Genomic DNA, 23,725 nt, shown 5'->3' with positions numbered 1-23,725 from the left:
CAGGATAGATCAGCGCACCAGAAACAGGATTCCCAAACACCTGTAATCCATATTATTTTCAATTAAAAAAAATAAAGACAGAGCAAGTTGCTATATGTCCTTTAGCAATACCAAATTTCTAGCACAAATACTGTCATTTACTTCCCAAGAGACTCTTGGACAGGAAATGAGACATTCAGGAACCAGGGTGTAGGAGCATAGTCAGAAAACATCGTGTACATGCAATGCTGTTGGTTTATACTCAGAACTAAGCTTATTTAATGCTGGGAGTATCAGTGCAACAGTAGATAGATACAGCTAGGGAAAAACTGCCTGAAGTTTTAAACCAGAAACTATCGCACTCAATCCTGGCAAACCTACTGGAGAGAGCAGGCACCAGCCTGTTCCCCCAGTGTGAGTTTCTAGCAAGGTGTCTGCCATCAGTCCAGTTTCTGTTCCATGAAGGAATACAATTGCACAGCTGAGTTACATTCTACTGACAGAACAATCTCTGGTTTGAGAATCCTTTATCTTCTCCATCACATCTCTCCATTCAACAGTTCTATTTCCTAAGCAGTGTCATAGCTGGTGTATGCACTCTGCTATATTGCTATGAATGTTTCAGTAGATATTTGACTAGGGGCAGATGTAGAGAAAAAAACAAATACATTCCTATTGTTTTTAATGCCTCGGGGAAATGCATGAATTATTTTAGAGCTAAATTAATATTAAAACATTAATATGGAAGGGGAAGCAATATACTGAATATACTGTGCTATATTTTTTTAATCCCCTTTGTAGAAATAACCTTGATGACAGGGGCTCTTGTGCCAGGGAGATTCCAGGTTATGAATTTGCTCCTGCAAAGCCCAGCTCTCCAGAATCATGTCTCACCCTGGTGTCCAGTCAATATCTCTTTCCGTAATACTTCTGATGTGCTTACAGACAGAGCGTATAGGGTTGACATCAGGCTGTTGAAAATGCATATTATAACATTATATAGAATATTTTTATAAATGCATTCCACCTACAATACCAAAATAGTTTACAAGTAGGATTTATCATAACAAAACATTTTTCTGGCCCAAAGTACCTCATTCCTGATCCTATTGTGAAATCTCTTCAAGGACTTACAGATCCTCAGAGCTCCTCAGGACTTCTTACTGTGTGTTAAGACTTCAGGTCATAATAAATTGCACTTCATAGGTTTCTGGAAGTGATCAACGTTTTAAACGTGGGCAACTCTGATTTTCCTTTTCTATGAAGTTCTTTACATGAGGCTAATACTTGTCTTGCTTTCTTTCAAGATTAAGAGTAACAGTGTGAGAAGTCTTGCTAACTTAGGTCTCCAGTTTGCCAATTCTTCCTCAAAACCAGATGTTGAGGAGCTGACTTTGTTGTCAAGATGCCAATCAGAATCATCAAAGTAGAACAGGATTTTTTTTACACTGATGAAGCTATTGCAAAATGCACACTTGAAAAGTGGATACACTGATCATAAAACATCCTCTTATGAATTCCACAAATGTAATATGAAATGAACGTTACATCTGAAACCAGGTTTGGGGAAGAACATAAGAGCTTTTAATGAAGATGTGAAGTTACGAATTGTTGGGCCACAGTCTGACCTGGACTTCTAATTTACCTTTAACACCTTTATTAGCCATATTGTTATCTTAACACCTTCCTGACCCCACATTTTATTTCTGCATGGTGTCCCTGTAACAACTTCTTACTATATTTATGTAATACTGTATTTTGGCTTTATTATGGTGATGCCAGTTTGCTTCTTTTTATTGACTCACTCCTTAAGTATCAGAAAAAAAGATCTGTAAATGCTATAAAATACTCTCGGTGAGTTTTCGTTCCATTTAATTCATAGAGCACTCAGACTTTGTTCATTTTACATCTTCAGGAACGTCTAAATGCAGAGATCACAGCAAGGTTCAATGCTGCCAACCTCCAGAGCATGGCTTTTAAAAACAAACTGAAAGGATCTGTGTTAACTACAAATAAGAATTGGTAATAGTGAGAGAATCCATTTGAACTGCAAAATGAAAGTACCGAAAGAGTGTTGAGCCACAGTGCCCATGGCAGCAGATGGAGCTGAATTAATTCCTTTGTAGCTATGCTGAATCTTTTCATTCTTTTATTTCAGTTACACTCAGGACAAATACAAACTCTCCTTTTGTTTGAGATCAGTTTTTTGTGCATCACTAATGTCACCATACACTCACCCATTCACACTGCTTCTTTTCAGAGTGGGGTCAGTCTGAGCCATTCTAGTACCTCATAGAAACTAAGCTGAAATTAATAACTTCTCTTTAAATATTTTGCTCTTGGAAATATCTGTAAAAACAGTATCTCAATTTCTACCCATTGAGCTTGGCTTCCTCTCAGGAAGCTTTTTATTCTGACATCTGAATGCTCACAGAATACTCGAGCAGATATGAAATATACAGCATGCAGCACTCAGAGACCGAGTCTGCTGACAGAGAACTGTAATGCAGTTGTCAAAACAACCCACCTTGTTTCTAGAGGTATGAAATAAGAGAAATGGTCAATAGTAAGTGACAAATAGGGTTTGGGGTTGTTTCTTAGCACAGCTAATTACTCTTGAAGTGTCTTTTTTGTCCATCAGCACACTGCAAGCAAACACATGAAAGGAAAGTGGCTGGTTGCTTCCAAAGTAAATGTCCCCTGTATGATCATCCCTACATATGATCTTAACAGCACTTTTGCTTTAGCCAAGGAAGACACCAATCACTGCAAAAATATTTAGAATATTTCTCTTTCTGTCTAAGGCCAAAATGCAAACCTTTATCTCTTCCTCCTGCTGTTTGTTTGGATGCTCTTTTGTTTTGTTTCTGTAAAATAAACCAAATTCTGTTTCCTGAACTATCATGCAATAAATCAGGCTTCATCTTGACAGCTCATGTGAAATGTTTTCCAAGTCAGTCCCCATATGAATGAAGAGTGTCTTGGAGAGGAGGCATATGGGTCACAGTGGGAGGTATACAGCCTGCCTTGGTCAGTATTGAGCAACTGTGAGACCATATGAGTAGGTAGAACCATTTCCTGTTCTCTCAATACTGCATGCATATAGAGTTACATGAAGAACTCAAGAACTCAGCTCTTTTCTGGCTTTTGTATTCCCTCTACAACTTCTTTCTCATTCCTTAATTCATTTAGTAACATTTCATAGCACTTGCCACGCTAAGTTGTGCTGAACTATTTAGGAATTTGTTCCTGCAAGGCATGGGAGTGTTTTGTTTCTAAACAAATGAAGAACCTGAGATCCATACAGTGATTTGCCCAAAATAATACAAGGCTGAAAAGTGGTCCCTACCCTCAGCCAACACGATTTTTATATCTTAAAGATTCTTTCTGGCTTATTTACATTGGAGGTAGAACCAGTGGTTTCCAGCAACTCTCTCAAGTTTGCATTTCCAAGCAAGATATTGTAACCTTACTGTTTGGGCACACAGACGATTTCCTCTTTGGGATGTGTTTGTTTGTATTTCTTTAAAGCACTTCCGCTGTTTTGCCTATATTACTGGGGAAAATAATCTTTTTCTTGCTTGCCTAAGTACTGTTTCAATAAAGACTTCAAGAGCTCATAACAAAAGGTGACATAAAAAGCAATCCAAGTGTGCTTTTTCAGGTGCAACTATAGCTGTAGTAATCACTTGTCATCTTCTTCAGCCATCAGGTTTGGGCGAATGCCACAAGCGGAGAAGGAGAAGCTCTTGGCAGAGATTTCCAGCGACATCGACCAGTTAAACCCTGAATCTGCTGATCTACGAGCACTTGCCAAGCATTTGTATGACTCATACATAAAGTCCTTCCCTCTGACCAAAGCCAAGGCGAGGGCGATCTTGACAGGAAAGACGACAGACAAATCAGTTAGTTCCCTCTGTTTTGTTTTGGGTTTTTTCTGCCTTTCTTTTGAGTAAATTATTTACTACGTAGACAGCACATCTTTGAAACCCTCCCCCCCCCTTTGCTGTTGGCAGTTCCATATTTCAAGCTGTGTCTGAAACACAGGAAATGTTTTTAGATAGGATAAGTAAACATTATTTGAAAAAACTCCAAGTTCACCTAATAAAATACTTGAAACCAGGACAAGAATGTGAAGGTCACCTTAACCTTTTTGTATTCTCTGAGCCTCTCTTCCCGTTTTCCTTCTCTTCCACCAAAGGTTATCTGCCACATCATCTGTTAAGGTGGCTATCTCGCTGTCAGGAATTGGCAGCTATGCTATTCAAACATCTGTATCACAGCATATTATCATAGCTTATTATCAGTACTACCTGTTCCCAAAGGAATACTCTTTTGAAGTGTCAAATGATTCCCAGTGCCAACAGCATTACTAGCCTTAAATATGATGCTTATTCTTATGAAGCTTTGATGACTTCCTGCATTTAAGGGGGTTATCTTGGATCAGATCAGCATCCTGTGCTGGTGCAATTTCACTTTGAGGAGAACGTACAGGAAAATCTTTGAAAAGTAAGGAATAGGGATATATATGTTTGGAAACTTCACCAGCAACATGTAACAATCTTTTCTAGCAGTGAGGAGGATAACTGATAATTATGGGAGGTTTCTATTCTTGTCACTGTTTTAATACTGAAAAAGAAAACCAGTTTTCCAAGTTTTATAACTCTTGCTTTGTTTTATCTTTAATTGTCAGTTTTATGACAGGCACTGGGGTTTATTTTCTTTAATAATTTCAAAGACAGGTAAGAATTTGGAGGTGGTTTAGGCTTTAAAGGGGGCTAAAATAGTAATTCAAATATTGTCTCTAATTTGGTTGCACTCCTCACATCAAAATCCAGATGTGGTGGACACTTACAATTCGAGTAGCCTTTCATCATGGAGTATATGAAGGTTTAACCAGCATAGTTTCTTTACTCTGCAGAAAGCTGCTGTGGTAGGTCCACTGAAGCGGCACTGCTTTTCCCAACTCTTTTCTCAGTTCCCTTTCTATATCAGAAACAGGGGAAAGAATCAACACAGCAGTTTAGGGGTTGTAAGTGTGATCCTAATAACTATGTACCTCTACTGGGAAACATTCTTTCTAAAGGACATGTTCATGCACAGTATTAATGACTTTGTTGTACTTGGTGCCCCAACTTAAGATTTCTAGAAAGAAAACAAAGGAATGACCTACTACTACTGAAACATGCTTTTTAAAAGCTTCCTCTCATCTTTTTATTCCACTATTTTACATATGTGTGCATACACATATATACAGATCTGTATGAAATGCTTTTCTGCAGCCAAAATAGCACTGCATCCTGAAAAACACCTCCTCCTCCTGGCTTTTCTCAGTGCTGTATGTTTATTTGTTCAGTTTCACACTGAAATCCTAGTGCAAGTAGGAAAAGTGTCACACCTTACCCTCTGTTTAACTGGATCTCAGGGGCTGGAGCTATGTTTGCCTGTCATCACTGGGGAAGTCACAGCACGACTTTCCTTGGGCCTGTAAGCAGTGGAGTACTGATTCCACCAACCTGTTTTGAAAGCTGAAATCCTCCTGTGCAGATGCTATTGGTGCCGTTCACAGCCAGAGCTCTGTTTTCCAGTCAGCTCTCCTGGTTAGGGAAGCACTGCCAGCTTCCAGCCCTCCCTCCTGCCCAGTGAAAGCAGTCAGAGCTTTCTGTTTGATTTAGCCTGAAGCAGATGAGCAAACACTTCCACAGTCTCCATTGGCAGAACTATGGGAGTAGTAACCTCAGCTGGCAAAAGGCACCCCCAGGCTCTAAAGAAAGTACTTCATGTCAGTTCTAAGAATCCCATAATAATCTAGCACTGAATAGACTTTAATACTGGTTTAACCCAATAGGAACAGAACTGTAGGAGTTTGCAGGAGGTGATGCTGTGGGAGAGGACTGCTGACTACAGTTGGGAAGGCTTGGGCTGGTTTGGAATCTTGTTCTTCAGTATATAGTGACTACAAAAGCAGGAGAGAGAGCACCCATGTGAATAAGGTGTTAGAATGAATTAGCTATGTAATCACAAGGGATCTTAAATTAAAAAATGCATTTCTCTAGCCCATTTGTTGAACAACTCATTGTGTTTAAATTAATTAATCAGCTATGTTAACAAAGCTATTGACATCAGTGAGAGTTCTGAGTGCAGCAGTGAGCTATTTAGTCATTTATCCTCCAAGGAAAAGATTCTTCAGATGAATTCAAGAATTCCCCACTTACCCATTCCTTTAAAACCAGGAGCTTCTTCTGCACATTCGGAAACAGATTGTTTCCAGATCCTAACAAAAGTTTTCCTGGCACTACTTTTCCTGGTCTGCTCTCAAGATTGATTTATTGCAGTTGAGTTTATTTCATAGTCAGACTCATTCCTGTGTTCTGAATTGTGCTCCTGTAGTTTGTATTGTGTTGGTTGTTTTTTTCCCATTGCCAGCTTGTTTGAGTTTAAATATATCCCAACTTTGTTCTTGTTAAAGGAGTTAACAGCAAAAGGTTAAATTTATCAGATAACCAATACCATGAAGTTGATATTAGTTGCAGCATTTTCTAGATGGATAGAACTTGCAAAGAACATGACAGTATAGGGTGTAATCAAAGAGTGAATATACTCTGTCTTTCTATAGAAAAAAAAGTTATATCATCTGAAGTGCAAACATGGCCCTGTTCTCTGGGTAGATTCTGGCTTATAGAAGCCATTAAAATTCAGGTAAAAGGAGAAACATTTTAACCTTTTCCAAACTCCAAATTCAGATGTTAGAGAACTTCTGTCGAACAAACACACAAACAAGAAAACCAATTAAAAGACAGGGTAAAGAAAACAGCTATTTTGAAACTGTGTCCTTTACTTCCCTCCCACAACTAGTGAGAAAGTACCAGCCAAAGCCCTGGGTTTAGAATGTGGATTCACGAGACACGTGAGAAGGCCCTAAGAACTATTTGGCCTGTCTGTGAATCACTGTGAGGATATTTGTTTGATAGGTTTATGAAGGTTTAACCCTTTGGGGTCAGCTACTCTTGCTATATTCCTCATAGACTTCCCAGTGTTTTTGGCTGAGGGGCACCTCTGTGTGCTGCTGCAGTTTCTCAGGAGGCAAATGCTCATAGAAAGGACATTTGAAAGTAAATTGTCTTTTCTTTTTATTTGTAGCCATTTGTTATTTATGACATGAACTCTTTAATGATGGGAGAAGACCAGATCAAGTGCAAGCACGCGTCCCCACTGCAGGAGGAGAACAAAGAGGTAGCAATTCGCATCTTCCAGCGATGCCAGTTCCGCTCAGTGGAGGCAGTGCAGGAGATCACGGAATTTGCCAAGAACATTCCAGGTTTTGTGAATCTTGACCTGAATGATCAAGTAACTCTCCTGAAATACGGGGTCCATGAGATCATATATACTCTCCTGGCATCTCTGATGAATAAAGATGGAGTTCTTGTATCTGACGGACAAGGATTCATGACACGGGAGTTTCTGAAGAGCCTGAGAAAACCTTTTTGTGACTTTATGGAACCCAAGTTTGAGTTTGCTGTGAAGTTCAATGCACTGGAATTAGATGACAGTGACCTGGCAATATTTATAGCTGTCATTATACTAAGTGGAGGTAAGTGCTGTCCTATTTGACATGATATTTTATATAACAGAATTGACACTTTTCGTCCCTGTGCAAACGGGAAAATGCTCAGTGCTGCAGGATGGGACTGGATTTGCATATAGGTTTTGATTCGTTTTCAGCTTTCATGATGTTGTTTGCCCTTTTTTCAGTTTCAGGTAGAACCTGAGAATGTAAATGACCTGCTATTAATGATGGAGCTAGAAATTCCTGCTGAGTCAGCAGCGCATTCACTTAGGAAACAAAATCAGGCCTGCCTCCCTGAAAACAGGAAGGGTGGAATTTCACTGGCAAGAGTTTCTGAAAGTTAAAAAGTTCTGCATGAGAGTTTTAACCTGCAATTAGCTTGTGTGGCTTGCTAATTGTACACAAATAGCTTTGACTCCATAACCATTGCAAAATAGATGTGGAATTTGGCTTCCAGGATTGTTACAGGGTTTTTGATGGTTGTTTTTTTCACTCATGCAAGGTTTGGTTTGCCTTTAAAAGAGGGGAAGAATGCATTCCTCAGGAAAACTATGCTCTCTTAATGGCTGAGAAAAGCAGGCGTCGTGTGTCTGCTCTGGTTATATTTCCTAAGATGCTCTGTTTGCATTAATCTTTATGCATTATGCTTTAGCAAACATGAACTTGCAGGCCCAGGTCTCAGACTACATGCATTCTAACACTTCATTAAACAAAACACTGAATTTTCAGCTTGTCTGAAGACAGTCAGTGTGTTCTATCTGATTCAAGGTGATGCAGCTATTATCTCTTGTGAATTACTGACTGCCAACTAATTTTAGTTCACTTATGAAACCTTTCCGTTAGGAATCTGAGGCACACAGTTCAGGTCGTACTGAAGTTCTCTTACTTCAGCCAATACCATCGAGTTAGTGATGTCTCACAAAGAACGTTTTACCTCACTGATTTGTGTGTATTTTGGCTTAGAATGATTCTGCAGCTATCAATGGGAGGAATGTGCTGAATGCTCTGAATTCAGATCCTCCACGGAGTAACGCAGAGTATGTTGTTACTACGTTATGATTAAGCAATCAAATACAACCACCACTTGCTATTGTTCTGAAACCAAACATGTTGAACATGCATTGTTACCTATACCTTCATGTAAAATCACACACAATTACTCCTGGCACTGTGTTTCACTCAGTAAAAATGTGGTATCACAATCTGGTTTATTAGACTAACTAAAATCCACTTCAAACAAGTGCGCTTCCCAGAAGCCATTCCCTTGTGCAAACCTTTGAACACGATGATCCCTGAGGACTCTGAATTAATTCAGGAATGGGAAAATATGCTATTGGTGTATTTTGGTTGGCTTTGATGGGGGAGGAGAAATTACCCAAACCTATTAGGGCATCCCCCAAAACATGCTGATATTTTGCATTTGCTAATAGAATGAAATCTAACAGATGAGGAACAGGCCTCTCAAAATCCACTCCTAAGTGAGAAAAGGGACCTTGCAGTCTGCAGAACTGCGTCTTTGGTGATGCCTGGTTGGCATTAAAGGAAACAGGTATCATGGAACTGATCTCACATGTTAGATCTCAGGAGGACAGTGATCTACAGGAAAAAATGACTCTGTCAAAGCAGATTTATCAACAAGTCTCTTTTTAAAGGATAACTTGCAAACAGAGGTCCATAAAGAACTACTCAATTTTAATAGTTCTTAAATAACCCTGAAGCAAAGCCAGATAAAAATATAAATCCATATAAAAATCAACCAGCCCTTTCTTGGAAAATCCCTTAATTTCTTGGTAGCAAAGTTCTTTCACTCACTGTCTTTATTCAGAACTTTTATTCCTCCCCCCCCCAAAAAAAAAACACACAACAACATGACAGTTATTTGCAAAAACTGAGCTTCTCTTCTGAAAACAATTAAGCTTTGCAGGCAATTAAAGAATGGCTTTTATCATGGAATTTACAGTCAAGTATGGTGTATATTGACCTGTATGCATTCTAGGGGACTATAATATGTGGTATGGAACTGAAATCCAGTTCCTCAGGGGGCTCAGATGCCCTTGTTTCTGCAAGAACTATAGGAATATTGAGCCAGGATGATTTCATTGAAAATTGGTTTTCAAAGCCATATGATATCACCTCCAGGCCTTTACTGGCTGCAGGAATACTCTCATTCGTAAGTCACTTCAAGAGATCCTGTGCACAAAGATCTTAAAAAGCAAAGCAGTTTGTGACACACAGATCCTCACCAAAAGCTGTGATTCGAAGTGAGTCTGTCATTGCCTTGTGAAATGATGTCCATTCTCCAGCTCCATGGCACGCTCTCTTATGCAGCTCTGAAGAGCGGAGGGAAGGAAAAGCGAAAGATAATGATTCCAGCTGGAACATGACATGTAGAAAGCTTTTCATTGTGAAGTGTGTTTGGAATTTGCCACAAATCCTATAAAACAGTTCAGCCTTTTGACAGCGAACCAGTTGTTTTGCCTTATATGTGAAGAGGCAAAATACTTCTCTGCCAATAATAGGCTGACAAATTAACTGTAACATCAACAGAATGAAAGTATTCCTGCTTCCAGTGTCAATCATTTGACTGCTCCTGAGCTGCTCAGTGATTCCAAATGTCACTCTGAACACATCATTACAAAGCTGAAGAGTTATTCTTAATGTTGGTTCACTGTGCTTTAAAACAACAGTGTAAATGGCCAACGAATTCTAGTATGATGAATTTAATGCTGATGAGATGAGACTCTGTGTGAGTGGTAGGGTATTACAGGATATTAGCTTGGTTTTACCCAAGAAATGCTTTATGCCATTAACAGCAATACCAAACTCTCATTACAATGTCCTTTTACTTATGGTAACTTTGATAAATACGTACATTTGGTAAAATGGGATTTGGAAAACTTCTGTCAAGGAGATACTCATCCTTCCTGTTGCATTCCACTGAGGCATATCCTCAGCCGGTAGTTAGTGCCATGGTATAAATGTTCAAGAACTTGAAGTATCTTTAAAAACGTGGTATACACCAGAGCTGAAAATGAAGTCTGTCATAAGAAGGTGTAAGGAGAACAAGCTGGATGTCTGTGTTTGGGCAGGAAAGAGGGTAGTCCAAGCTATTGGGATAATCCACATTTACAAGCATCAAACTCACTCAAGCAGGGGGTTGTTAAAGGAAAAGCTCAAAAGGTGATTTTGCAGCATGTCCACATAGAGTTGAACTTTTGTGTATGACCTGCTGCAGCGCTTGGGCTACAGTGGTGTTTGGGAACTGTAGTAGGGAATATCTGTGAAGACTCAGACTCCGTTACTCTGTTACCCAGAGGTGCAGACAGAATGGTACCTGAACTCACCGATGTTCATTCACTTCTGTTTCTGGGTGTGTTCTTCACAGCAGTCACTGCTCTTGTTTAAACATTGCATTCAGTCATTTTGCTACAATCCGAGATCAGCAAAATTGAAAGTTTTATCACTGAATAGTACCAAGGAATAGTTCATACCTGACTGCCACACAAATCCTGCTCTGGCAAAGCTGTTAAGAACAAAGAAGCATTTAATAATCACACCAAGAACTGCAGATAACCACTGCGGGCTTTGAACCACAGTCCTGGGGACTACAATACACAGTACAGTCCTGGAGAAAAACCTCGGACTGCTGAGTCATATCTGCCTCAGCAGAAGAAGTAGCACGGTTGTGCAGTCACCCATATCTTTGCCTGTTTTATTGTATTGAGTTCAGAATGTGTATTTGAATGCAAAATGCACTTGATCACAGGTACTAAACTATAAAGGCATGCAGATGGCAGTTTCAGATGTGAGGAACAGAAACCAAATTGTAATTGCTGTTAGGGACATGAAAGAAGCACCCAAATCTGTAAGGAAATAACATTATTTTTCCCTGAGCCAGTATAGAACATCAATTCATGCAGTCATACATTTGGCACTCAAAGCTAAGGGGCTAATGGTCACTTCTGTGACTATTTTCTTCCTTAGAACAGCTTCCTGCGGAATTTCCACACCAAATGAAGCAGCCATATGACAATGAATGAAACAAAATTCATAAAGACAAGTAGTAATGAAAAGAGAAATGTGGTACTCTCTTGGCATAGTCTGAATGGATAAAAGGCAGGTCACAAATAGCACATAAAAAGGTTAAACTTCCATCAGCAATCTTCTGTATTAGAGAGGTTTAGCGGTGGTGTTCAATTTGCTTTTAGCTGTCTCTCACCATCATCATTTCAACACTTTCCTTTGGCCTTCTGCAACCTAATGTCACTGTATAGTAAGAAAGTCCTGCTGTCACTCACTGGGGCTTGTCTTTCATTCCTGCCAGCGCTTCCCCTTGCAGACTTCTCTGTGAGCTGTCAAACAGCAATTCTGTCCTTCTTAGCATCTCCAAACGCCTCCACCACTGTCACATCTTGTTCACCCCCATTTCTGGTACATGTTTTGGTGCAGTAGCCCAATGAATCTAGAGCATATATAGTTAAGAGCATCTTAACAACATGAAATATACCATAATACTTGTATATTAAAGCTTTTGCTTCTTATTCCCTTCTTCCCTCCCCCCCAGTTTAGATAAGTTTCTTGGAAGAGAAACAATATTTTCCTCTGTAAGAAGTTTTTACTGAGAAAGTATAACAAACTGTCAACACCCAAAAAATAATGGCCATATCCCGAAGTTCTCATTCATGAAAAATCTCTCTTGCCTTCAATGGGAATTTTCCTTCCTCTCAAATTGGCTTATTTAAAAATAACATCTGATTATCTCCTAGGTTTTTGTCATAGTCATCTTTTCTGACCCTAGTTCCACTGGGTCATTATAAACCCATTAGACTGGGGTTTTCAAAGGAGCTTAGGGCTTTTAGTTGCTTAAGTCTCACTGAACTTCAACTGACTTGGGCACCCCAATCTGGGGGCTCCTTGGTGAGTCCCAGACTCAGTACTGATCTCCTGGGTTTGCCTCCTGGGCTGTGCTGGGGAGCACAATGCTTGAACTGGGTTTCACTGCTGCAAACCTCACACCCTAAAAATTCCCATCATAAAAGAAGCCGGGGGCAAAGGGAGATTAATCTCAGAGGAAATCAAGGCCACAGGCTTTGAGCTTTCTGATTTTTTCTGTCGCTGAGCACTGAGTCATACCCAGTTAGTTCAGAGTTCAGCTGCAGCACAGAAGGCAAATTTAAAGCTATCGCACCCCAAAGCCAAAATCATCAACAGCTTTGACGTCCTGGAAACTGGGAAGTTTCTGAAAGGTATAAAGAAGGCAGTGGTTTTCCAGCACATGCAGTCAATGTAGGTAACAGGAAACATCTCAGATTTACCCAAAATTCTCATAAGTTTCTGTAAAAATGACTCCATAATCTTGCCAAAGGGCATTAATAAAGTAGCTGTTTGTTTGGAGACAATTTTCTGCTTGCAGGATATTCACTCACAGACTTTCTGAGCCATGCTCTATGGTACTGGCCGTGGCATGGCACAAACAGGTGAACTCTGCAAGACAAACTACAGCTTACTAGCATGAAACACCAAATGGAGACAGTGAGCAAATGGGTCAGTGAGTCCCATCACCTACAATAAAATGCAGTCACTTCATGAACCCACCGTCAGATGTCAAGCTCCATATTTAAACTTGCAATTATTCCTACTTCTGAAAAACTGTCCCCAGCCTCACCTCTTTGAGGGTTAACTGTCCTTTCCTAATGGCTGACCCATGGGTGTTCATGGCTGGGATACTCATTTGGTTTCAGTTTTAGTTCACACTGCAGTTTTTGGCCTGTGGAGTAAAACCCCAATGTGTTTATAAAGCGCTTTGTTTTCTCTCAGCCTTGTTCCTAGTATACAGCACAAGCCAGGCCGAGTTACTAGAACTGGATGCACAGAAAGGTTACTGAGATCAAAGGAAATAACAGCCTGTTTTTCACTGTTTTAATATAGCTCAAATTTGGAAATACTGCCTTAGGGAAGTGATTTCAGGGACTGCTTTTTACTGATTATAAATTGATTATATAGCTTCACAGCAAATGTCATTGAAATCATCAACTGTTTTTCCATTCTGATGATCAGGATGCATTACCCAGTATGAAGTTACTTCAGCAGTAACACATTACTGGTGTTCATTGTCATATGTGAGGATTTAGTAATGTTAAGCACCTTTATCAACTTTCATGGGTGTAGAATCAAGTAATTCATTGCCTCAAGTTAGAAAACTAATGTTACAAATGATGTTAACTAACAATTGCAAGCACTTCAGAAGGCATTTGAGGACAGACAGAAATAACAGGATAGCTATTATGATGGAAGATACTAGTGGTTAAAAAGGAAAGATTTTGCTTGTTGCTGAAGAATAAAATACATCAAAGATAATCCTGGACCTCGCAGTTGTGGCAGTGCAAGTAGCTGACCCAGGCTGTAAACATCCCTATGGAGGAGAGAGAACTCCCTGTTGGCATGAGCCCAGAAAAGGCATTTTCTGTGCAAGCCACATCTCTCCGTCCTCCACTGCCATAAGCCTTCGGGGCTGAGCTGAGGAGCTGATGCTAAAAGCTACTGTGAGACTTCTTAATGGCACCTGGAACGTGGGTGTGAAGAAAAACTGAGCCTGTGGTTTTTAAATCCCCCAAGTTAGTGTGACTGCACAAGTTGAATTTATGTCCTTTTTAATTTGATAGGTTAGCATCCCCCTTAGCAGGAGACATTTTTACTGGTAGTAACTACATGCAAATCCACCTGAGGATACGTGATGTGTCAAGTAAGTGGATCACCTGACACAGACTGTTTATGCCCCAACTGTAAATCACTCTTCCTTTCCATTAACGCTTCCAGTTTGCTGTGGAATATGCATTGTCGTATGGTATGAACCTGCCTCTGGATCTGCACCGCACAAATGCTCAGATTGTTTCTAAGGTTACTTCTAAAATGTCTTTGAGCAAATTCTAGTAAAATCTTACAGATAAACCCATTTGTCAAACAGTTGTCAGGAAGTGCTGTGTGTAACTGCTCAATACACTAAGAAATCTCTAAGAAACCAAGAGATGAGATTGATGTTTCCACATTCTTCATAAACTTACAACTCCCTTTTCCCCCCTAGACCGCCCAGGTTTGTTAAATGTGAAGCCCATTGAAGATATACAAGACAATCTGTTGCAAGCTTTGGAGCTCCAGCTGAAGCTGAATCACCCTGAATCCTCCCAGCTCTTTGCAAAGTTGCTGCAGAAAATGACGGACCTCAGACAGATTGTAACGGAACACGTGCAGCTCTTGCAAATCATCAAGAAAACGGAGACAGACATGAGCCTTCATCCACTCCTACAAGAGATCTACAAAGACTTGTATTAATGACCATAGTAGTTCTGATCCGCTGACATAATGTATGTTCTTCAGATTGCACTATTTCTTGGAGGAAAAACTTTGCATACCTAAGAAATTACTGTGAAGCAGCATTTAAAAAGAGAGAGCTTAGTATAGTAGATCTATTTTATGCATATTGTTTATAAAGATACATTTACAATTTACTTTTAATATTAAAAATATCTATATCATAAAATTGTTGGCAGTATTTTCAGAAGTAATTTTTTAAATATCTTATTTCTTACAATTGCTTGTGCAGTATGATCGATGCTTCACGGGTTGGTTCAGCATGCAGTTCCATTTGCAACTGAGAAATAAACATCTCCTTAAACATTGCGAGGGAAACGTTTGAAGTAGTATGTTTGATTTTGTGCTCCCAAGGCAGCAGCAATGAAATGGAATCACAGATGAGTGTAACTGCCTAGGAGAGTTTCAGAGGCAAAAGTGCCTACCCTAATGTAATTTCTACACTGAGATTGCTCTGTGAAGAGGTCTGAGTGTAAGAACAGGCCCATCAGCTGTGGGCAAACCCCAAAACCAGATCCCATTTCAAGAACTCATTCATGTGCTCTGCTCATGGCTCTTGGGAAGCAGAGTTTTTCCCAAGGCCCGTGCCCCAGCAGGCAGTGCTAACGCAGCTTTCAGTCACTTGGTTGAGTCTGCAGTTGGTTTGTGCAAACCACTTGGCCTGAGACCTTCCCAGATTATTTGATGACCTATCATTAAACAACATATTCAGTCCCAAATTTCATGGAGAATTGGGATAGCATGACTCCTCCTAAACTAAAGAAAGGTTTAAATTCATTCTTTGAAACATACACCTGTAATGGAAACCCTACTATGTTAGTTTGTCTTGAGCCATCATTGCTTATCACTGGGAAGGAGAATGCTTTGAGGTGTCCACTGCTGTTAAGACTGTTAATTTCATTGTATATGTTGCCCTATAATGTCACCAAGGTTTCCACTGGCAGCAAAGCACAAGGAAATGAATAAATGGAGCAGAAGGTGGATTTACTTACACTATCTTCATTGGGTATTCTCAGCACTGGTGTGAGATTCCCTTAGATTCACATTTAGCATGCCCACATCTGCTGTTTGTGAATGTGACCCTGACAAAGTCACAGGTGTGATCCGCGCTGGGGGACCAGAAGAGGGAATGTTGGGGGGGGAAAGCCACTAATTGTAATAATTATATTGAAGTAAGGAGCCATCCTCAGTTTAATATCATTAGTTTCCTCCTCATGCCCACATTTTATTTATGTAGCAAAAAGTGTGCCTTAAACTTAGTGAGACATTTTCAGTGGTGAGACATAACTGGACCAAGAGGTAATGGAAGTGTATATGTGAGCAGACTGGATTTTCAGGGATGATAAATTGGCCTTAATCCTGATGTAGACCTTGAAGTTCTACGTTGGTGCAAACTGTGCAATAAATAGGCTGACAGAGGCAAACAGTAAAATAAATCCTTGAGCTCATGCCTTCTACACCTAGAAGTGTTTCCTCCTAATTTCAGATAACCTCCGGGCCCATGGTCAGTAGCAGGAGTTATGCCCACCAGGAAGTTTGGAGAATTGGATCATGCAGCCTCAAAGTTTAAAGCCCACAGGTGAAATTGCACTGAGATGAAGTCAGTGTAAGGCTGAAGTGAACAGCTTTGATCTTCACCAAGTGCACAATGAGATCATTCCAGGTAACTTAGAAAGGGTTGCCCTGAAGCAAATGGAATATTGCATGTTAATGCTCAAGACTGCATGTTTCCTGCACATTTCAAGCTAGACACGTGCTAGCAGAGCATCAGATTCTGAGGGGAACATATGTTCTCTCTTCTCGTTTTAAGCTGTTTTCCACTGGACATTTGAAACTCTGCCATCTATCCCTTAGTGGGAGAGCCTCTATTTAACTGCAGAGTTCATCCTCCCCTGTAGGAGGACATATCAACAATTAAGTGGCACTGAGATGGACCACAGCTCCGACACTGCATTCCTGTAATAGTAACACACACCAATAAAATCCAGTTTCACATTCATTGGCTTCACTAGAAATGAGACTTCAGAATTAGTTTTAAATAAAGAAGAACTCTGGGGCATGTTCTTGTGTAGGTAATATTAAAAACTTGTTTGCAAAGGACAGTGGAAGAGATGCACTGACAACGACATTAAGTCCATTACATTGTTACAGAAAGAAACTGTGCAACCAAGAAGCACATTAACTCAAAGAACTTAATTCTACTTTAGTGCAAGTGGTAGTATTTTTGACAGTAGCAGTTTGGCAGCGATAGGGTTTAAGCCATTCTGTCCAACATGGACATATGCAATCCATATATTCTGAGAGTGGCAGCATGATTGTATTCATAACGGTCTGAGGATAAAAGAGAAGAGGTTTGCTGGAAGAGGTGGTATCCTCTATTAGGATGAAGGCCCTGACTGCCCCAAAGCCTATACTTTTCTTTCAACTGTATAAGCGGCTCTAATAAACTATTGTTCTTCCTACATCATGTCTTCTCTTACATTTTGATAATTATGCATCATGTTTTCCTCAAGTGATGGAAAATGTTAATTTTCATGCGAATTACTAATCACAGAAATGTTCTGATTCAAAACGGTTACATCATGGTTAGGAAGTTTGGCCTAAAATACTTCTGTACAAGAATCGGTCTTAAGGGAAAAATGTTCATTTCATGGGCAATCACTATGTACTAATTTAGAACAAATGACTGTTATGAGGATACAAAAACATTTTCTCAAAAAATAGCATTTTCTCTTGTGAATTACATTCAGAATTTTGATCTAATTGTAAATACTTTCTGTTTCTATGGGACATTATTTATTAAAAACAAAAGAACTTGCTAATGGGAGTTTCTAAGTAGGCTGTAATATTTCCAGGCTCTCTGGAGTTTTGGTTAGAATGGGCTATGCCATAAATGAACAGTTTGTTTTTTGATCTCCAGTGCTACTAAAACCATTTCAGAACTCAAAAATAGAAACAGACAGCTGGTACATGCCTGCCTTTGAAGAACTTCATTCGCCTTGTGTTTTACTGTCCTTCCTTACTCATCTGCTCCCTACAGCGCAACATGTTCAGAGCTGATGTGCTCAGCTCAATACCGGTATGTTCCCACAGGCTTCAAAGCTGAGCTGTTATTCTGGCTTACGTTTTACACTCGTCTGCTTTTCAGCAGAAAAATGCTGGAAGTAAATCCTGTTCAGAGAATGGCATCTGGTATAGCTACACCTATCCGCAACTCTCTGCCCATTGCCCTTACCGTGCCCAGCATCAGCCAGTTATCAAACTGTTCCTTGTGGAAGCTCCAGGGTCTCTATGTAACAGGAAAAATTACCTTCTTCAGACAAAGTTCATTGGTGACCATTTCTATGTGAGTGGCCTAAAATGAAAACTTAAATGAGAGAAGAACATCATCATTATTATAGCAAAGGCAGCTGAGACCATTCTAATCACTGTTTCCATAACAGCGAAGAAAACCTGTTTATCCTACTCCTGCAGGTATCTCAGTGCCTTTCAGCACTGCATGACAGGAAGCAGTGGGGTTGTGTGTTCCTGCCATAACCCTTTCCCAACACAGACAGCCCTTCAGGACTCTGAAATAACGAAGCCTAGAAAATGGCCTTCCTGATAACTGTTGCCATGACTCGTGTTTCCAAGCTGTGGAAGTGCCACAGGCCTGCCCTGCCCCTTCACTTCAGCATACATGCTCCAAGCTGCAGCTCACCAGTGGTACAGTTAAGCCCTGGGGGATCAGGGCTTAATATTTGATCAGCAATTGTAAACTCTCTCTCTTGAAGCTGAGTACATCCTAATGGGGCTTCTTCCTTTTAAGTAAGAGGTAATATCTCTCCCTTAACATCAACTTTGTAAACACAAGCAACACAAAGCCGAACAAAAACGAGGGTCAAACCAACCCAGCTGGGTGAGCAGCTCAGCCATACACCTGCCAAATGCTTCAGGTTTTCTTTCAAGCACTGCAAAAATGATGTGCCTCATCTTAAATCCCATTCCAACTGCCTTGCCTATGGTGGTTAAAAATCAGCTGCATAGCTGTGTCTCTGGCTACATGAATGCAGCTGTATATATGAAGACTGTATATATGAATACTGTATGTTCACCTTTGTTAGCACAAAGTAGCCCTGAAAACGCTGATAACTGTAGGGAAAACAGTTTCTGAATTTCACTGTGTTATGCAGGGTATAGACAGGGAATTAGAGCAGCACATCTCAAGTACTGCTCACTGCCTTCAAGTAAACAAGCAGTAGCCAAAGACTGACCGAACAACAACAGGAAGTAAGGAAAGGCTTCCAAATGCAATACAGTACTATGATACATGTGTACGTGTGCACATAAGCAAGGACATACCCAACACTCATTTACAGTACAGCTCCCAGCCAGACACCCCTGCTAGTGTGGAAGAACTCCAGACAGTGAAAAATAACTGCAGCTTGTTACCTTTTTGCTCATACATTCTGAGAGCTGCCTCAAAATACAGCCCACTGTATCTCCAGGATAAAAAGAGTATTTAGGTAGAAGCATTTCTGCTTCTGATCCACCTGCGTTGCCACCTGGCCCTCTATTTCATCGGCCCTCTTTTGCTAAACCCCTACTTGGAAGACGTAACAATTCCTCCTTGGTATGTGAGCTGTTTGATGCACATATCCTCCAGTCTGGGTGTTGAGCTGGAGATGGGTATGAGCAACATCAGCTCCAGATATGGAGACAGTGCAGTTTCACTGTGTTTGCCCATCCATGAGACCTGGCACACTCTGTTTCAAGGACTGCACAGAGTATCCCTGTTTATGATACCCCAGTGTCTGGGTCTTCGTCTACTGGATAAAAGCTGCACGGTTGCATGTTGGGAATGTATCCTGTCCCATGTGTAATCTTGGGAATGTATACTAATCATACGTATTTGTATGCAAGGCACCTAAAGTTCCTAAACAAGATTAGGGAGTCCTGCTGTACTTGGCCTTACAGACACCAGCACTGCTCCAAGGAACACCAGACAAGGCAAGCAAAGGGAGGGAGCAGTAAGTGAATTTGATGTTGTCCTAACCAGAGATAAAGGAACAACACCCAGCTTAGCACCCAGCCTGACTGCTGGGGCTGCCTCTCATAGGTTTTCCCATTTTTTACTTTGCAACAGCCATTGTGTTTGCAAGAAATGTTAGTGCAACAAAGCCAGTAAACAGCATCTATGTATTAACATGCCCCCAGACTACGAATGGTCACTTCAATTCACAGTCTCCTTCGTGGCACAGGCCTCTGGCATTTGATGGATCAAATCCTGTGCTAAATACTGCAGGAACATAGTCTCTGTGCTGTAGCTTATCTATCCCATAGAGTGGGAATTCTCTGGGCAAGCCTTACTCAAAGTACTAACTCTCAGTTTTTCAGTGTTAAATTCGTCAGGACTTCTTTTAAACAAGAAATGGATTTACTTCAATGGATTTCTGCCGCCAGCTGAAATCAGTTCTCAGCTCTCAAATGGGACAAGTTTCTAATTAAGATTTTGCAAAGCGAATCTAACTTTCAGCCCTGCTTTAGAAAAGCGCACGAATGGTAAAGCAGAAGTAGAGCTTTAGCTGCAAACAAAAATAGCCCTTCCACTGAGACACAATACTGTTTAAGGACTTTCTTTTTAATTATGAAGCTTCCTTATTGTGCTGGAAATGGGTAGCATTTTCATAACGGCATTGGCCAAGAGGAATAGCCATTGCTCATTATATTATGTGCTGTTACCCAACAAGGTTTTTTTAGTTCAGTGGAAACAGCAAGGGAAAACTGTGGTCTCCAGAGGCAGGGGAGGGAAGGAGAAATACGGAGCACCATTGGTTCTCACACTGGGAAGAGCTGGCAGTGCAGGAGAAGATCTTGTCCTGCTTGCTGCAATGATGATTAAAGCATTCTGTTGTGTCAGCATATCCTCAGTTTGTTAGTGCTAACTCTCAGCTGGCCATATCCTGCCAGATTTGCAAGAAAAGCCTGCCAAGCCATCTCAACAAAAATGTAGCTTTAAATATTATAAATGATGCTGCATTTTGCTGTGGAAATGTTTCCTGAAAAGGCTGTTCCAAAACATCCTTTATTGTTGGGGGAGGGGAGCAAAAGGGGCCTGGGAGAGGGAGGAGGGAGGGAAAAGAACTACTTTTAATAGACTTTTTTTTTTTTCTTTTGAGGCCAGAGATTCATTTCACATCATTCTCTAAGACCAAATGGATATTTTTTTCCCAGTGACTATAAAACATTACAATAATAATTCTGTATGTAAGTTTTGGCAACTAAGCTTGGGGTGGGAGGAAGGACAGAGGGCATCTTATTTTATAAAGGATTGCAGGGAGGGATTTTGCAATTGATCAGTTAGCAAAATCTCTTTGGTGGACATCTGTTTGCTGGCAAAGGAGATCTCTCTTCTTCCTGTTGTACTCAACACACAATCCCGGTAGAGCAAAGGAGGTGGCTCTCAAAGGTTTGGGGTTTACATCAAACAGAAGGATTTGGGCCTTTATTTGATAACAGGACAATATCTCTCCAAATCAGATGCACTGGTGAAACTCTGGTTGCTAGGTTTCCTTCTTTATACGTGTATGACCCAGATCCAAAACCATGGGGGCAAATCTACATGCAGAGTTCCAAACATTTGTGCAGACACACAGAGAAGAAAACTCAAAGCTGCTCAAATCTGGAATTTCAATTGTGGCCCATTTGCATGGGGAGGTTCTTTCACAAAGAACATTGTCTCACAAAAGTCCTTCACAGTTCAGCCTCCAAACAGACCAAATCAAAAGGAAAGGAATGATTAGAGTCATGCAGTGTGGTGAATTCTGATGCGTTCCGATATTGCCCATTGCAACAGTCCACCCTAATGTGCAGGGAATCAAAGAATAGTTTTGCTTCAGTAGGTCTGAATCCAGATTGTATTTACTGTCTCTTAGCTGAACTTTAATCAAAAGATCTAGTAGCTATTTAGATGAACATCTCTTATACTGTCTTTTTCTTTAGGTGGCACATTCTTCCACATTTTACAATAGCTTTTGGTTTTGCTAGATTCATTCTAGGCAGAGGCCATCACACATGTAATAGCTGAGCTCTCACAAATGAGATCCAGTGCTACACAGGCTTTTCTGCAGCCAGACCCTGCACGTACACTTTCAGGCACAAACATGAGGTGTTTGTGCATTTTTACAATCAAATGGAAACCAGGGTAATAATAAAGTCAGCTTCAAGGAAAATTGGACTTTCAAGGTGCTTCCCTTTTTAAGATCAATTTATGGAATGAAATTCCCCAATTTTTTTTATTAAGCTTGAACTTGCAATCCAGTGGAAAAAAAGATAATTCAAATTACTATCAGAAACAGGGTTTTATTATTAAAATTGAAACATATTAAATGCTTAGTAGAAGAATATATTTTTTCATTTGCTATTGAGAAAAAATAAAGTGTAGAAGATAATGAAAATTGAAGTCACTGGGAGTTTTCACCTTCATTTCTGGGTGAACTCCAGAAGTGAAGAAGATCACAAGAAATGGTTGTTGCATTTACCACTGCAATGCAAAGGTGCAGAGCCTGCTTGCAAGTATAATTTAAATCTGGTATAATGATGTTAAAGGCAGTGGCATTATACCCAAATGAAATCCTACTAGAAAACAGGTTTTGAAAACACAGCAGTGTTGTGAAGGTGATATATAGGAGTTATTTGGGCAGCCCAGGTTCTGAACTTACCAATAAAAATCCTATATAAAAATCAAGTGGGTATTTTCTGGTGTAAGCTATTTTTGGACCTCCATAGCCTTTAATTTTCTTTTTGTAGAAGATTGTGAGGTTCTTACCTGCAAGGTACAATAGAAGTGCAGTGTATTTCTACCTTGTGCTACCATAATAAATAGTCATTAATGGAAGTTATACAGTTTAATACATATATTATGAGGGAGGAAACAATGGGCTGTAAAGCATCCACTTATGATGTTTATAGGCAATCTTTCACCAGTGCTCGCTCTACCCAACACTTTCGTTTGTACATAATAACACTGTATATGTTAACTAATACCAAGCCTGGAATGTTATATTTGACTAAAACCCTTCTGAATCCAAGGAAAAATCTCCAAATCTGGGATAAAGCCTAAAAGGAGGTACTATTTTGTTCAGAGAAAAATCACATTTGTATTAGACATGGCATGACCTGTGTGCTCATGGTTTGGATTCTGTCAGCTCTCAATCAGACAAGAGTCTGAGTTTAATGGGACAGACATGGGCTGTTCCATGCCAGTTGGCTTCAATGCCTAAGAGTTGGGCACATTCAGTTGACTAGTGTAATCACACCTCCAGTCTCATTTGGATGTTTCCTTATCTCACATCCATTTTGGATCTCCATGCAGATTAGCTCTGCTGAGTATTAGAAAGGGTCTGCTACCAAAGGAGAAGAGACAGTATAAAAGAACACCAGGTATAATACTTTTTAAATTATTCCTGCCTCTGCCCATTTCTACCATGCTTCTGCTCACAAAAGTGCTTCTGGCAGTGCACAGCCCTAATGAAATCACCTTAGAACCTGGACTACTTGCAGAATTAGCCTCCAGAGAATGGAATGCAGTAACAAGAATGAAATGTAGCACTCACTCTTCAGTCATGTATAAAGAAATACGTCCTGTGCAAGCAGGACAGAGTGGTTTGGAGAGCAAATCCCAACTCATGTCAGCAGCGTTCTTTAATGTCCGTGTTGCTTTTGCATACTGCGCAATGCCTCCCAAACTGCACCATAGCCCATCACAGACACTCTGATCACTCACAAACTGAACTCCTTGCTATATTCTCAGAGTAAGGACTGGGTACTGTC

General features: G+C 40.3%; 1 protein-coding gene and 1 long non-coding RNA gene across 5 annotated transcripts in view; one reads left to right on the top strand and one right to left on the bottom strand.

Moving 5' to 3' along the window:
• Window positions 1-15,236, top strand: part of PPARG (peroxisome proliferator activated receptor gamma) — an 86,233-nt gene extending 70,997 nt beyond the window's left edge. For all 4 annotated transcript variants that reach the window (XM_061357853.1, XM_061357852.1, XM_061357851.1 and 1 more), the window contains 3 exons: window positions 3,685-3,884; window positions 7,120-7,570; window positions 14,628-15,236. In XM_061357853.1, coding sequence (XP_061213837.1) covers window positions 3,685-3,884; window positions 7,120-7,570; window positions 14,628-14,875 — 899 coding nt within the window. In that variant the 3' untranslated portion in view covers window positions 14,876-15,236. The remainder of the gene's footprint in view (window positions 1-3,684; window positions 3,885-7,119; window positions 7,571-14,627) is intronic.
• Window positions 15,237-18,158: 2,922 nt separating this feature from the next.
• LOC133214704 (uncharacterized) overlaps window positions 18,159-23,725 on the bottom strand; it is a 33,279-nt gene continuing 27,712 nt past the window's right edge. The window contains exon 3 of the long non-coding RNA XR_009726201.1: window positions 18,159-18,203. This is a non-coding gene — a long non-coding RNA (uncharacterized LOC133214704). The remainder of the gene's footprint in view (window positions 18,204-23,725) is intronic.

The sequence above is a fragment of the Neopsephotus bourkii genome, unplaced genomic scaffold, assembly GCF_033783945.1.
Source record: "Neopsephotus bourkii isolate Nb327-2 ecotype Australia unplaced genomic scaffold, CSIRO-AGI_Nbou_v1 NB_923, whole genome shotgun sequence".
Lineage (NCBI taxonomy): Eukaryota > Metazoa > Chordata > Aves > Psittaciformes > Psittacidae > Neopsephotus > Neopsephotus bourkii.
Note: the sequence above shows the minus strand (reverse complement) of the source record. Positions and strands in the feature narration are given on the sequence as shown.